The sequence below is a fragment of the Amphiprion ocellaris genome, chromosome 5 (genome assembly GCF_022539595.1).
Source record: "Amphiprion ocellaris isolate individual 3 ecotype Okinawa chromosome 5, ASM2253959v1, whole genome shotgun sequence".
Classification (NCBI taxonomy): Eukaryota; Metazoa; Chordata; class Actinopteri; family Pomacentridae; genus Amphiprion; species Amphiprion ocellaris.
In genome coordinates, this window is record NC_072770.1 from 17,553,648 (window position 1) to 17,565,914 (window position 12,267).

Consider the following 12,267-nt stretch of genomic DNA (forward strand, 5'->3'; position numbering starts at 1 on the left):
TGGAGTTTGTATAATGATGACCACTTAAGTGGGTCTCTTTGTTTCTGTGTCCACACTGCATTTATTTAAATGTGAATCTCTGGCTCTGCTGAGGGGTTTGTGATCTGAGGGACTGTCTGTGTCATGCTTCCTCAGGTTGTTCCACAGCATCACTTGAGCAGAGTCACCGCCAAACACAAATGCATGTCATTCCAAAATAAATGGTTAAATCTGACAAAGTGTCCTGTCTGAAATACAGATTAAGCATCAAAAACTAGAATAGCAGCTGAGGTGTTCTGTAGAATAGCACTGAAAGAGAGACAAAGTAAAAAATCCTGAGAATCTGAGGCTCACTTAAACCAAAAATCAGGTTTTATTTGTGCTTCAGAGCGCCTCAGATTCCCCTTTGTCTCACTCAAGATAGCTCTTTTTATTGAATGTTAGTATTTTTGGTTGTCGCCTCAGGTTTTGTGATGAAAAACAGCAGAGACTCCAGTATGTAAAGAAAGGTGCATAAGAGAGCTTAGTCAAAGTCAGAATTGATATTAATAATGTACATCATCTAAAGTGTATATCTTATATTTGGCCACGTTCTCTAACTGCGGGGTTGGAATCAGTGCTGCTGGGCACAAAAACCAACTCCAGCAAAACTGTGCAGCACTTAACTTGAGGTCTAAACTGGGTCCATTAATAGTGAGTAAAAGATTTAACTGGCAGAGCATATATTAAAGGCTTTAATGGGCCAGAAAAGCGTAAAAGTATGTCTCCTTCAGCCTCCACTGAAGATGAATCACAATCATTTTGTTTTCTTCAACAAAACTGGCAATTAGGCCAACACACAGTCTACAGTATTTTCCTAATTAAAATTCATCAATTCAGGGGCCAGTGACAGTAGCAAAGGCAGACAAAAAGCACAGTGCTCCACACACATCATGCTTTTTTGACACTGCACTCTTAACACCTAACAACATGAGCTCCACAAACAAACATTCCTTGGCAGTGATTGCTTAATGAAGGGCACAGCAATTATACTGTACATAGTGTAATGTATTTCTTGTTAATTGGTGTCACGGATTTCAAATGCTTTTGTCGTTGCATGTTCTCATTTTAAAGCACGCGGAGACTATCAGAGTGAGAAAACAAAGAAAGTAGCTTTTGGAATGTCTGGCTGCCCTCGCTAATTAGGAGCTCTGTATATAGACCCACGCTCCGCTGAGGAATAACCAGCGTTCACGCACACAAAACTCAATCCCGGACTCGCTCATCCATACACACCCATACACATGCACAACATGCTTTCCTATATTGTTTACAAATCCCCCTGAGATTAAACTTTGCAGCAGAACAATATCTGAACGCTGTGAAGACAAACATGGGTCCTCGGGGTCTGATTGTTAGAACACGAGTTCTTCCAGTCGAGACATGAGAGCTACTTGCACATTCTGCTCTTGTCTCCAGCTTTGCGCTGACCACAACCATTCCCCGATTCTGAGGGAAGGTCTACATCTCTCCATGCTCTGCAGAATCTGATAATGATGCATCCAGCCGAGATACTGTAAAACAAATATCATGAACTTGCCCCCCGTCTGAATCCGCACAGAAAATTTCAAGAGAAAATTCTCTCCTCAAAGACGGAACGACCGAATGTATTCAAGGCGAGTGTAAGATTGAAATGTTGAGTTTTTCTGAAGCACAAAATGAGCATTTGATTGGTTGAAATGAAAAGTAAACAGGATTCTCAAACAATAAGAGGCTGTGGATTATAGTAAATTTTCGCATTTTCTTCCCGCAATTATTAGTATTAATTAAAGCTAATCCAATAAAAACCTTTCAGCTAATAATACAGCAGTCTAAAATAAAGCTTCAAATGGATTATCACATTAGTGATTTTTAGCAGAGCTCAGTACGAACCAACAAAAGTGCTCAGTGGTGAGTTTCCATGCATTCATTTAAATAGTTGCATCAAATGGTTACAATATTAAATGATTACACGACTGTATTTTTAGGTGTTTTCTGGCTTTTTAACATGACTCAGTCAATTACAACTGAACATAAAGTGCAGTTTGGGAACATAAAGTCCTCCTGCAACAAAAGGCACATCTTGTTCTTCTCCAGCTCTATTGGTTTGTACATTAGGTAAGACGGGTACAAATGTCAAACTTGTGACTTTAAAAGGTCACGAACCAAAAAAAAAAAAGGAAGAAGAAGCAGGAAACCACTGGATGATGGGTGTTTTATTCTGTTCGACAAAGGTGGCTCGATTCAGGATTGTTCTTTGCGCTCACATTTGTTAAAAAAAAACAAAAAAAAAACACTGTGCAAGCTATTAAATGCATTCGCAGGACTACAATTTATCCTTAGTAAAAAGTACAATTTGATATGCTGTCATGCCTATTTGTTTGCAGGTTATACAGTCGGTTTAAAGCAGCACATCTAGGGAGGTTATTTGGATTCCACTCTGTCTGCGTCTAACTGTGTCTGAAGGGCAGTTTGTTTGGATCAATACATTAACTAGGTGATTTATTCAATCTAAACAAAGGTGTTGACTTTACAACTAAGCTGTTGACCAGTTAATTAGACTTCCAGTCAGTTAAAATGAATAATATAAATGTGTGTGTTTTTTGGGTGTCACTTACCATCATCACAACCATGAATGTAATAGCAAGTAAATTGTCTGTGAGTTGGGACGATTATGCAAATGGCCAAGTAGGGAAGCTGTTCAAAATCACTGAGAGTTGCCATTGGTTTACTTTGTATCCATAGTACAACATGCATTGGTTGTATAGTTCATTACAGTTGTACAGTTTTTTCTTACCCAGGGAGCTACTGGTTGAAATCTATTTAATTATATCATCTTATATTTTTCTGTAATTTCCAACCAGGTTAATGAGCGTTAATCTTATATATCCTATATAACAATGAACAATTCACTGTAAAGTCAAAACTGTGCATGTCATGTTTGTGGGGTAAGATTTGGTTGAGTTATGACTCAGAGAAGGAACAGTTTAAGTACTTAAAGTGCTGTTAAATACGGAGTAACTATCGCTGCTGCAGCTCCAACTGCTGACTGTGTTAATATCCAGTTACAAAACCTAATTTCCAGTTAATTTGTGAACACCAGCATGTGCACCTCTTTCACCTCACACAGTAGCATCACAATAAGTGTCTCCTTCAGCAGCTCCCATTTAAATTCTTTCAAAGTTTGCTCTACAGCAACTTGTTTGAAAGAAGTAAACTCTCACAAGGGACAAAATTTAGGGCCTTTATCGAGGATATTTTACGCCTGGTTCTACCCCTGAATAACAAACACACCGCTGGGTTTTCTGTAAATGTAATATTGCTAACCATATGGAAAAGAAAGTACATCATTACAATGGGGAAGAGACGTTACTCAACACAGGGAGTAAGACCTCACTCCTCTCTCAGCCAAGGAAGAAGTAGAAATGTAACAGCTCTTATAGTGAACACAAACTCTTTTCCGATTGGCTCGTTGTAAGTAGGTTGTAAATTTGAAAACCTATCATAGAGTTTTCCATATCATGTAAGAAATGCTGAGTCCATCTTTCCAAAGACAAAAACCTTTTAGGGGTGTAAACACATCTTCTCTGGTTGGCCTCAAAACTTGACCTTTTTGACCCCTTAGGTAACTCTTCTGTAATTATACTGAGCTACATCAAGACAGTTTTTTGGGCAAGAATGTAAGTATGTGGACTTTTGTTGTTCTCTATATTTATCACTTTTATTACTTAATGTCTATTGTATGTTTGTAAGTGCCCTATGGGGAGATATTCCCACCAATTTTGTTGTACAATTTTTTGTGTACAATGACAATAAAGTATTTCTATTCTATTCTATTCTATTCTATTCTATTCTATTCTATTCTATTCTATTCTATTCTACATGAAAGTTACTCTGCTAACATGAAAATGTTCCCCAACAACAAAGATACATGTACACTACTAATCAAAAATTTAGACACACCTTCTCATTCAAGGGTTTTTATTTAATTATTTTCTATATTGTAGATTAATACTGAAGACATCAATATATGGAATTATGTTGTAAACAAAAAAGCGTTAATCTTCAGTATTATTCTACAATGTAGAAAATAATACAAGATAAATAAATATGAAAAGGTGTGTCCAAAGTTTTGACTGGTAGTATACATACAATGAACATATATATAATAAATGATAACTTAATCCCTTGATGCCTATTGTCATAGATTTGCATCATACCATTTTCATTCAGACTGCAGCCCAGACAGCGTATCCATTCCCCCACTGCTGGTCTGTGCATATTCAATACGTAGCTCGGAACCTTTTGCAAGCACTGGTTTCTCGTAGGACCGGTCGGAGTGGGACCTAATTATTATATATCTATTGTTATTATTATTATTATTATTATTATTATTATTATTATTATTATTATTATTATTATTATTATTATTATTATATATCTATGTATCTAAGTGTAATAGACAAATTATCTCCACTTATATTAGCATCAGCTGGAAAGCAAAAACACACAAAAAATGTTTTCTGTTTAATTGTAAATAAATTCAGGCGTCAAGGGGCTAAAAGCTTGAGGTTGATTTTACTGTCACACCTGTCATTTCATTCTATTTATAGGGAACTCTCACTTTACCCTGTACTTACAGGTGTGCTACTGTGCAGCTGTATCTACGGTGAAGAGACAAAGTCTTACCTGGTTTGGAGCCTTCGGCCACAGAGCCGTTGTACACCTGGTTCTGAAACTCAGGCCTGTTGTCGTTCATGTCGATCACGTAGATGTACAGATCGATCGGATTCTCCACCTGGTTCCCGTTCATGTCCACTGCGTGGGCGCGCAGCTGTCAATGTACAGAAATGAAAGTGAAAAAGCATTATTAGCATTCAGCACCACATACGAGCTTGAAAGAAAAACTAAATGCAGCTCCACTAACTCTGACAGCGGGGCATTGGCTTGATTGATATGAAACTCTGCAGCCGCTCTGGACTGGAACAAACTCAGCACACGGCGCAACCTTGACTTTGTTAATTGGCAACTTAATCTAGCTGGCAAATATTCTGTTTCTTGTCTGCCAATGGGCCATGAGTATCCTGTTGGTATCTTGGCACAGACCACAACAACACAGAAAGGGGCAAAGTAGTGAAATGTTCCAGACACACAAACAACACCTATTTTGTTGTTAGCACAGCCAGAGGCCTAAAAAATATCAGAGAGGTGTTGCTGCTCAAGCTGTGGCTTCTTTTTGTTCAGGGAGAATGTTTGTCTCGGCTTGTTTTGACAAAGCCCGCCATTTGGATGGATGTCTCCGTCTGATGAGCCGTTCCTTGACAATGCACAGGGTGAGAATGGAGACAGCAAAGAGTAAGCGAATGAAGGGAGGAAAAAAAAAAGGCAGTGCGGGGAAAAAGGCAGAGAGATGGGAAGGAGCCTGAGTCTTGTGCAAGTAAATGAGAGATGAAAATACAAAGAGGCAGTGTGGGGGTGTGGGGGCTCGAACAGGAAGGACTGACAAAAGCAATTATCATCTACAGTGGGATGTCTTAATCTCCACCACTGCTGTTACACACCCTCTACTCCCCACCAATCCCCACTAATGATATCTAACATAACGCAAAGCTTTGTAATAGCCCTGGAACCAAACCAGCACAGTTCACCGTGACTTACATTACTCTCATTCGATTGCCTAGAAATTCATATCCTCTGCAGAAATGTTATTCAGTCACAGCTTGGCTCGGTAAATGGAGAAGGGCTCTCATTCTGGCTAAAACCGACACGCTCGCAGCAAAATATTTTGTCTGCACACAGTCGAGGAGGATCTGCCTGTCAGCCTATTTACAGGAAGTCATGATGTATTGTGGGGTGACATGAAAGATTGAATGGCGACACCTGCCTTCACCAAAACACAACTAATCATGTCGGCTTTTGTGCCTGCCTGTCAAGGATGTATCAAACCATACGAAAACACGCAGCCGCTTGAGCATTCACACACGTATCCAAACACCAATTCAGACACATGTTTAGGCATATTAACACGGACACTGACAAGCACAAAGATACACGCTGGGGAGCCGCACGCAGCCAATCAAAAGAGCCCTCTTTAGCCACTTAATGATCCTCAAGATGCTAGTTTTCCATTGGCTGCAGCACAGCAAACAAACATGGAGAGAGGACCCAACAAACAAACAAGGCCAATCTGTTTCCTCAGCTGTGAACACTGCACGCTGAGGATGTGTGACTGCGATATGTGGGATGGCTTCAGCTCATGTGTGTGAATGCGCGATAATGATTGTGTATTTTTGTCTTTGCGTTAAACTGTGTGTTTTCGTGTGTGTATGTTTAATCCTCTCTGCCTGTGGATATATGATCCAGCGCATTTTCTCATACTTCTATATGAGTTTTCGTCTATATGTTCACTTTTCTGTGTGTGTCTGCCTCTGTGTCTTCCTGGGAGCCTGTTTATGTGTGTCTGTGTTTGTGTGCTCGATGGTGGAATTGGAAATGTGATCTGAGGGCCTGGAGGAGTGTGTGTTGTGCAGACTGCAAATATGTGTGTGAAGCAACATCAGTATTCTGTAGGGTGAGCTTTAGTATGACTGGACCAAGCACAGAGGGGACAAAACAGTTTGTACTTGCCCCATTGGCTCCCGTACCCAACATGTATCTGTACTTGCATGGCACTTGATGATTTTGCGCTGAATTCTGTATGTGGTATTTTTTTCCTTTTTCTATTAAAATGCTGTTCTACGGTAACTGCTTCCCATCTGCTTGTACCCATACCACTTTTTATTCTATTATGCATTCCTCAAGGAATTTCGGAGGTTGAACGTGGAAACATAGAGGTATGCAACTATTGCTATTATTTTACAAAACTGCCACGCTTTTGTTCTAGGTCTGGTTGATAAAACAGTTGTGATGTATATTGGCAACAGATACATCATCAATAACATTAAGATAATTATTTAATAGTTTCTCTTTAATTAATTCGGTGCAAACCATCGTGAAAATTGGTTTCTGTGCAGGTCTCCAGAGGCATGCTAGTCTACAGTTTCTACAATTTCATTTTGCAGACACTTTTATCCACAGTGACGTACATCTGAAAGTAACAAGCAAGGATCTGGTCAGGAGAAAACAACCTTGATAAGAGCCATAAGTGGAAGTGGGAGGTAATAGGAATCTTTTATATATATTTTTTGCTCTTTGCAGCCTGCCAAGTACAAAGGTGTTCAGTGAAGAGCTGGGTCGTTAGTCTTTTCTTAAAGACTGAGAGGGATTCTGCAAATCTAACAGAGTTTGGTAACTCGTTCCACCAAACTCTGTTCGATCTTCAGAATCCCTCTATTTCAATGTCACCTGAGTCTCTCATTGCCTTTCTCCTCCCCCACAGACTTCCCCTGTTGGAGGCTGGGGCCAGCAGGGAACCGGTAGTTTCACACCCACAACACTGTTGGCCAACACCAGCTTCAACTAAGTGATAAACTCCCTGCTGCCTGCTCGGAGGGCTGATGGATTTGATGCAGGAGTGCACGTGTGATGTATGTTTTTCATTGTTAACATTAAAATTACTACCTCTGTGCCTCAGTAAATTGACTTAGGTGGTTCAATTCAAAGTAAGGTGGTTAAAATCTAATCTCTGGTCTAAACATAAATCAGAACTGATATTGACTGATATGAAACATTTGAAACCTTGGAGCCCTTTTGCTAAATTCCTCAGTCATGTTGCCCAGATCTATGCCCTATATTGATGTTGGCGACCCACTTGGCATCCATTTAAACCTGTAAAATGTCTTCTTTTTTCCTCTACTCTCACCAACTGGTCAAAGTTATCACTTGTTTAGTGAAATATCTTATGGTCTGCCAGATGGAAAGGCTCCAAAGCTTCTAGGGTGTATCACCCTGAGAATCCTTGTTATGTTAACCTGCCACGTGTTAACCCTCTTCTTTGCATCTTTAAAGTTTATAAAGCTGGAAGTTGCACTTTACTATAGTGGCTGTTAGAACTAGATACCGAACATTTTCTTAAATTGCATGTTTTGTGTTTGTTGGTAGTTTTTCTGTTATTTCAATGAGAAAGTATCAAGTCGTTGTACAATGTACAAAGACAATAAAGTAATTTGACTTGACTGATTGCTCTTTGCCCAACACTACAAAATTAAGATACAAACAATACAAGAAGAACTTTGTTTATCCCCAAAGGGAAATTCAGTAATACATGAACCAATGAACCTAAAAGAGGACAAATGCTTAATTGCTTTAGCTTGATTTGGTAAATGGCAACTTCTTGTCTGCATCACTACTGATCCCATACTGACAAAAATGTACCAAGCAAAAAGGTTTCAGAGTCACCAAATTAGCACCTGGAGTGATGTGCCATTTTTTACTATTATGAGGCTAAAAACTACCTTTAAAAAAGAGACAACCCCCCCCCAAAAAAAAAAAAAACAAAAAAAACAAAAACAAACCAAAAAAAACAACTACACTTGTGGGTCCTCCTCTCTCTTCTTCTCCTTGCAGTGCATTTACAGGATTGAAAGATTCTCCATGGTTGTGGAGGGGGAATGATTTCTGGGTCACAGGTGAAGAGTGGATGCAAGGAAGCATAAGTTAACATAATGAAAAGCACCCAGTGCATCTTAATGACTTTAATGATCCTGACACTTTTGAACGACAGTCGTCTTCAGGTCAGTACTTTAGTTCAAACCCCTGAACCCCAAAATCTGCCAGCAGGTTTGAAAGGCACATTACCCTTATATTACATACAAAATTAGATCACTTATCGGAGTTAGCCTTAGTTAAAAACGAAGAATTATCAGATTTTCAACTTACTGGCAGTCTTTAAGCTACTCGTCTATGATGTGCCACTCAATGAATTTAACCAAATTTAAATTTAAAATTGTGGTATTTCATCAAAAGCTGTTCATTCTGCATGTCATATTGTAAAAATCTGCACACATGACACAATTTAAGCAGTAAAATACTGATAGTGTGTACAGCCACCAATAAGTAAAACAAATAAAGAAATTCAATATCTGCTTTTTCTTTTCTTGTGATTTCTGACATTAAAACTGTGTGCAATATTTTACAAAAGATATTTTTTAGTTCTATCTACTGGTAGTCATGATTATGCTGCTTCAATAGAGGAGCAGGGCTTGATACTGAATAAAAAATGAGTCCACATTGAGTAAAACAATGTGACAGGAACAAAAAGGGGCAGAAAGTTCAAGACCAAGTACCTGCAAAACTAGTGACATTCCTATTAGTTGCAGTCATTTTAAAAACTGAATAACTGTCATAGTGCACGAGAAAAACCAATAAATGCAAAACACCAGTATATTAACACGGTTACTGTTAGTGTCACGGAGTTGCTCACGTGGCTGTGAGTTTTGTAATGTTAATATAGATTACCAACAATGTTTTAAAACTTTGTTAAACACATATTTGCAGCTTGTTGAACACATGCTGCAGAACAGACGACTGCAACTGGTGCATCGCTGGAAGACACCAATGCAAATCCTCCCTATGCACTGAAGTACATGCATTCATGCAAACAAAAAGGGAAAAAAATAATCACAGACGTTCTCATATTTGCTCAATCCTCCTCGCGCCCTGCTGCCTCACAGAAGCTCTGTCTGACAAAACTCAAGGCTAACACCCACTCTCCTCACCTCACAGATCGCTTCCCCCTGGTGCTAGTCTGTCAAAAACAGCAGCCTCGTCTCTCTTTTCTCTTGAACCCAAAACTAACAAGCAAAGTTTGGCCTACGAGAGCACAGCAGTGCCGGGAACTTCCTGTCAAGTTGAAAGAAAGTAAGCCATGGACTAAATTTCCCCTGGGTCAAATGCTGGCTACATTCTCCTGCACTAAATCATACATCACATCACAAGCAGCATGGGTCCACGGAGTCTAAATGGGAGGCACATTCAACTTGAAGTGCCCTCAACCTAACGTACTGTTTTCACTACAGGCTGTGTCGAATAAGAACTGTTTACTGAGCGGCTGTCCTTTCCCAGGGACCAATAACCTGGCTGCTTTATTGATCCCAATTTGCCGGTTGAGTGTTGATCCCAGGTATGGAGAGACAACAAACACACACATACAGTAGTGTCCAGAGCCTATAGGTACAGGAACAAGAGCATCTTCTGGAACTAAACGGAACACAGAAGACGAACCGATCAAGAAGACAATCACGCAGAGCTTCGTGTTTGTTTAAACTCAGTGCACGTACAGTTTATGCGTGTGTGCGTTAGTGTTTGTAATGTGTGCATACTGCTGAGTCTGTGCCCCACACCTCCACTCACTCTTTTCCTTCCTCCAAAGACAGGAGCATGCTTTTGAATTAGCTCTATCAGCGGCGCAGCCATCTATCATGCTGACAGGCGTGCGGGCGTCGTGAGTCTGACACCGGCGCTCACCTCAAGCGGAGGTGTTAGTCTTTGCTGATATAAAGTGAAACCTGTAATGTGTGTATATGAACCAATGGCCTGGTGTTAACAACAGTCTCATGTGGTCTACATATTTAATTCACACATCCACAAAGCTGTTTAACCCGACGTTCCAGAGGGGCCAGTCATAAACTCAACCCTTCAGTTTCTTGTGTGTGTGTGCGTGTGTGTGTGTGTGTGTGTGTGTGTGTGTGTGTGTGTGTGTGTGTGTGTGTGTGGTAGTCGGAAATCCTATGGGCCACATGCAGGCTAACCGTACAGCTGTCAGCCAGGCCCGCTGAACGGCACAGTTACACAGAGTGAATGAGGTGCAGCAATGTGTGGGCCTGCAGTACACAAAGGAGAAGTGGGAAAGGAAAAGACCTGCTTATGATTTCTGCATGCAGTACACACACACACACACACACACACACAAACACACACACAGCTGCACCTGCTCATTAGCTCTGATGGTGAGACCAAAGACAACAGTCTTCACGCTCTGTGCAGGTAAACCTCAATCTAGACGGCAGCTTGTGTTTTGTTAAGGCGTTGCTCATTTCATAGCTGGCTTCAGCATCAGTCAAGGTCTGGAAAGGCTGGTGTAAAGTACAACAGAGTCCCCTGAATGTGCTCTGACTTGTGGTTTTGTTTTGGCAGACAACCTAAGCGTTCAGATGAAAGGTAGATGTGGAAGAGAAAAGCCACCGCTCATGTCCACGGGGATAATTAGGAGATAATGAGACAGACGTAAGTGGAGATGGAGGGTAAACAGAAACAGACAAAGACAGACGCTCATTTCTTTCCTTACATGGAAGGAGGCTCTCTCCTCTCTGTCCAGGGGTTGGGTGACAAACATGTTGCCGCTGATGGGATCTATGTTGTAGATACCACTCGGGGGCTGATCAGCGCCTGCTCCGGTGATGCTGTAGCGGATGCCAACATCCTTATCCTGATCTGAGCGGATCTGAGGACAGAACCAGAAAAACAAGTTCAACAGAGAGGAAAATCTGTTTTTCAGTCCCAGCTTTTCAGTCTCGTCCTGCACTCGCAACAAAAAGTACAAAATGTTCAGAGCATAGTATGTGACATAGATTGTCAAAAGCATATTGTGAAGTAAAACCAAAAGTTTGAGAGAAAACTGAGAATATGTGGGGTGTTTGATAGATACACTGATGATAACATTTCCAGAGCAAGCTTTCTTTTTTTGCCAACACTTTGAACCGACAGCCCGAAGGTGAAAATAGAAAATTGAACAATGTGAGGGAAAGAGATCTCTGCCAGACAATTTTCGTCTGACCTGTTGAGTATTTAGTTTTCTTCACGGCGGCTTCTCTCTAAACCTTGTAAAAGAACTTTACGTCCAGCTATGATGGAATTTCTGATGGAGACCTTCCTGGATTAATTAGAAGTGGCGCACGCCTCTATTTCTCAGGGATGTTTGTTTGTCTCTCAGCAAGATTACACAAAAACCACGAGGAAAAACGTCTTGAAACATGGAGGGGAGGTGGAGCATGGGGTGAGGAAGAGCTCATTAAACTTTTTTGCAGATCTGGGTGACTTTCTTTAACATTGCAAGATGAGGTTTGGTTGAAGACTGTGCTCTCTGGGTGCCCTCATACTTCACAACTACAACACAACTGGAGCTTTATATCTCAGTGTGTTTGCTCCCTCTTTAACACCCCAGCTGTTATTTCACACATAACTCAAAATGTGACGCTTACAGGAGAGCTATATCTCACTTCGAACAGGTTTCAGTACTGATGGCTCCTCTGCCATCGGAATAAAAACGTCAATACTTTTGTTCGGTGCCGTGCAGACTTAAAAGAAGACAAAATGAGATGGGATTATAGCGTT

The 12,267-nt window shown here is 40.5% G+C and overlaps 1 protein-coding gene across 3 annotated transcripts in view; it reads right to left on the reverse strand.

Annotated features, from left to right (window-relative positions):
- cdh4 (cadherin 4, type 1, R-cadherin (retinal)) overlaps positions 1-12,267 on the reverse strand; it is a 223,535-nt gene that overhangs the window by 43,606 nt on the left and 167,662 nt on the right. For all 3 annotated transcript variants that reach the window (XM_055010957.1, XM_035955916.2, XM_023287477.3), the window contains 2 exons: positions 11,222-11,377; positions 4,687-4,831 (listed from right to left, as the gene is read on the reverse strand). In XM_055010957.1, coding sequence (XP_054866932.1) covers positions 4,687-4,831; positions 11,222-11,377 — 301 coding nt within the window. The remainder of the gene's footprint in view (positions 1-4,686; positions 4,832-11,221; positions 11,378-12,267) is intronic.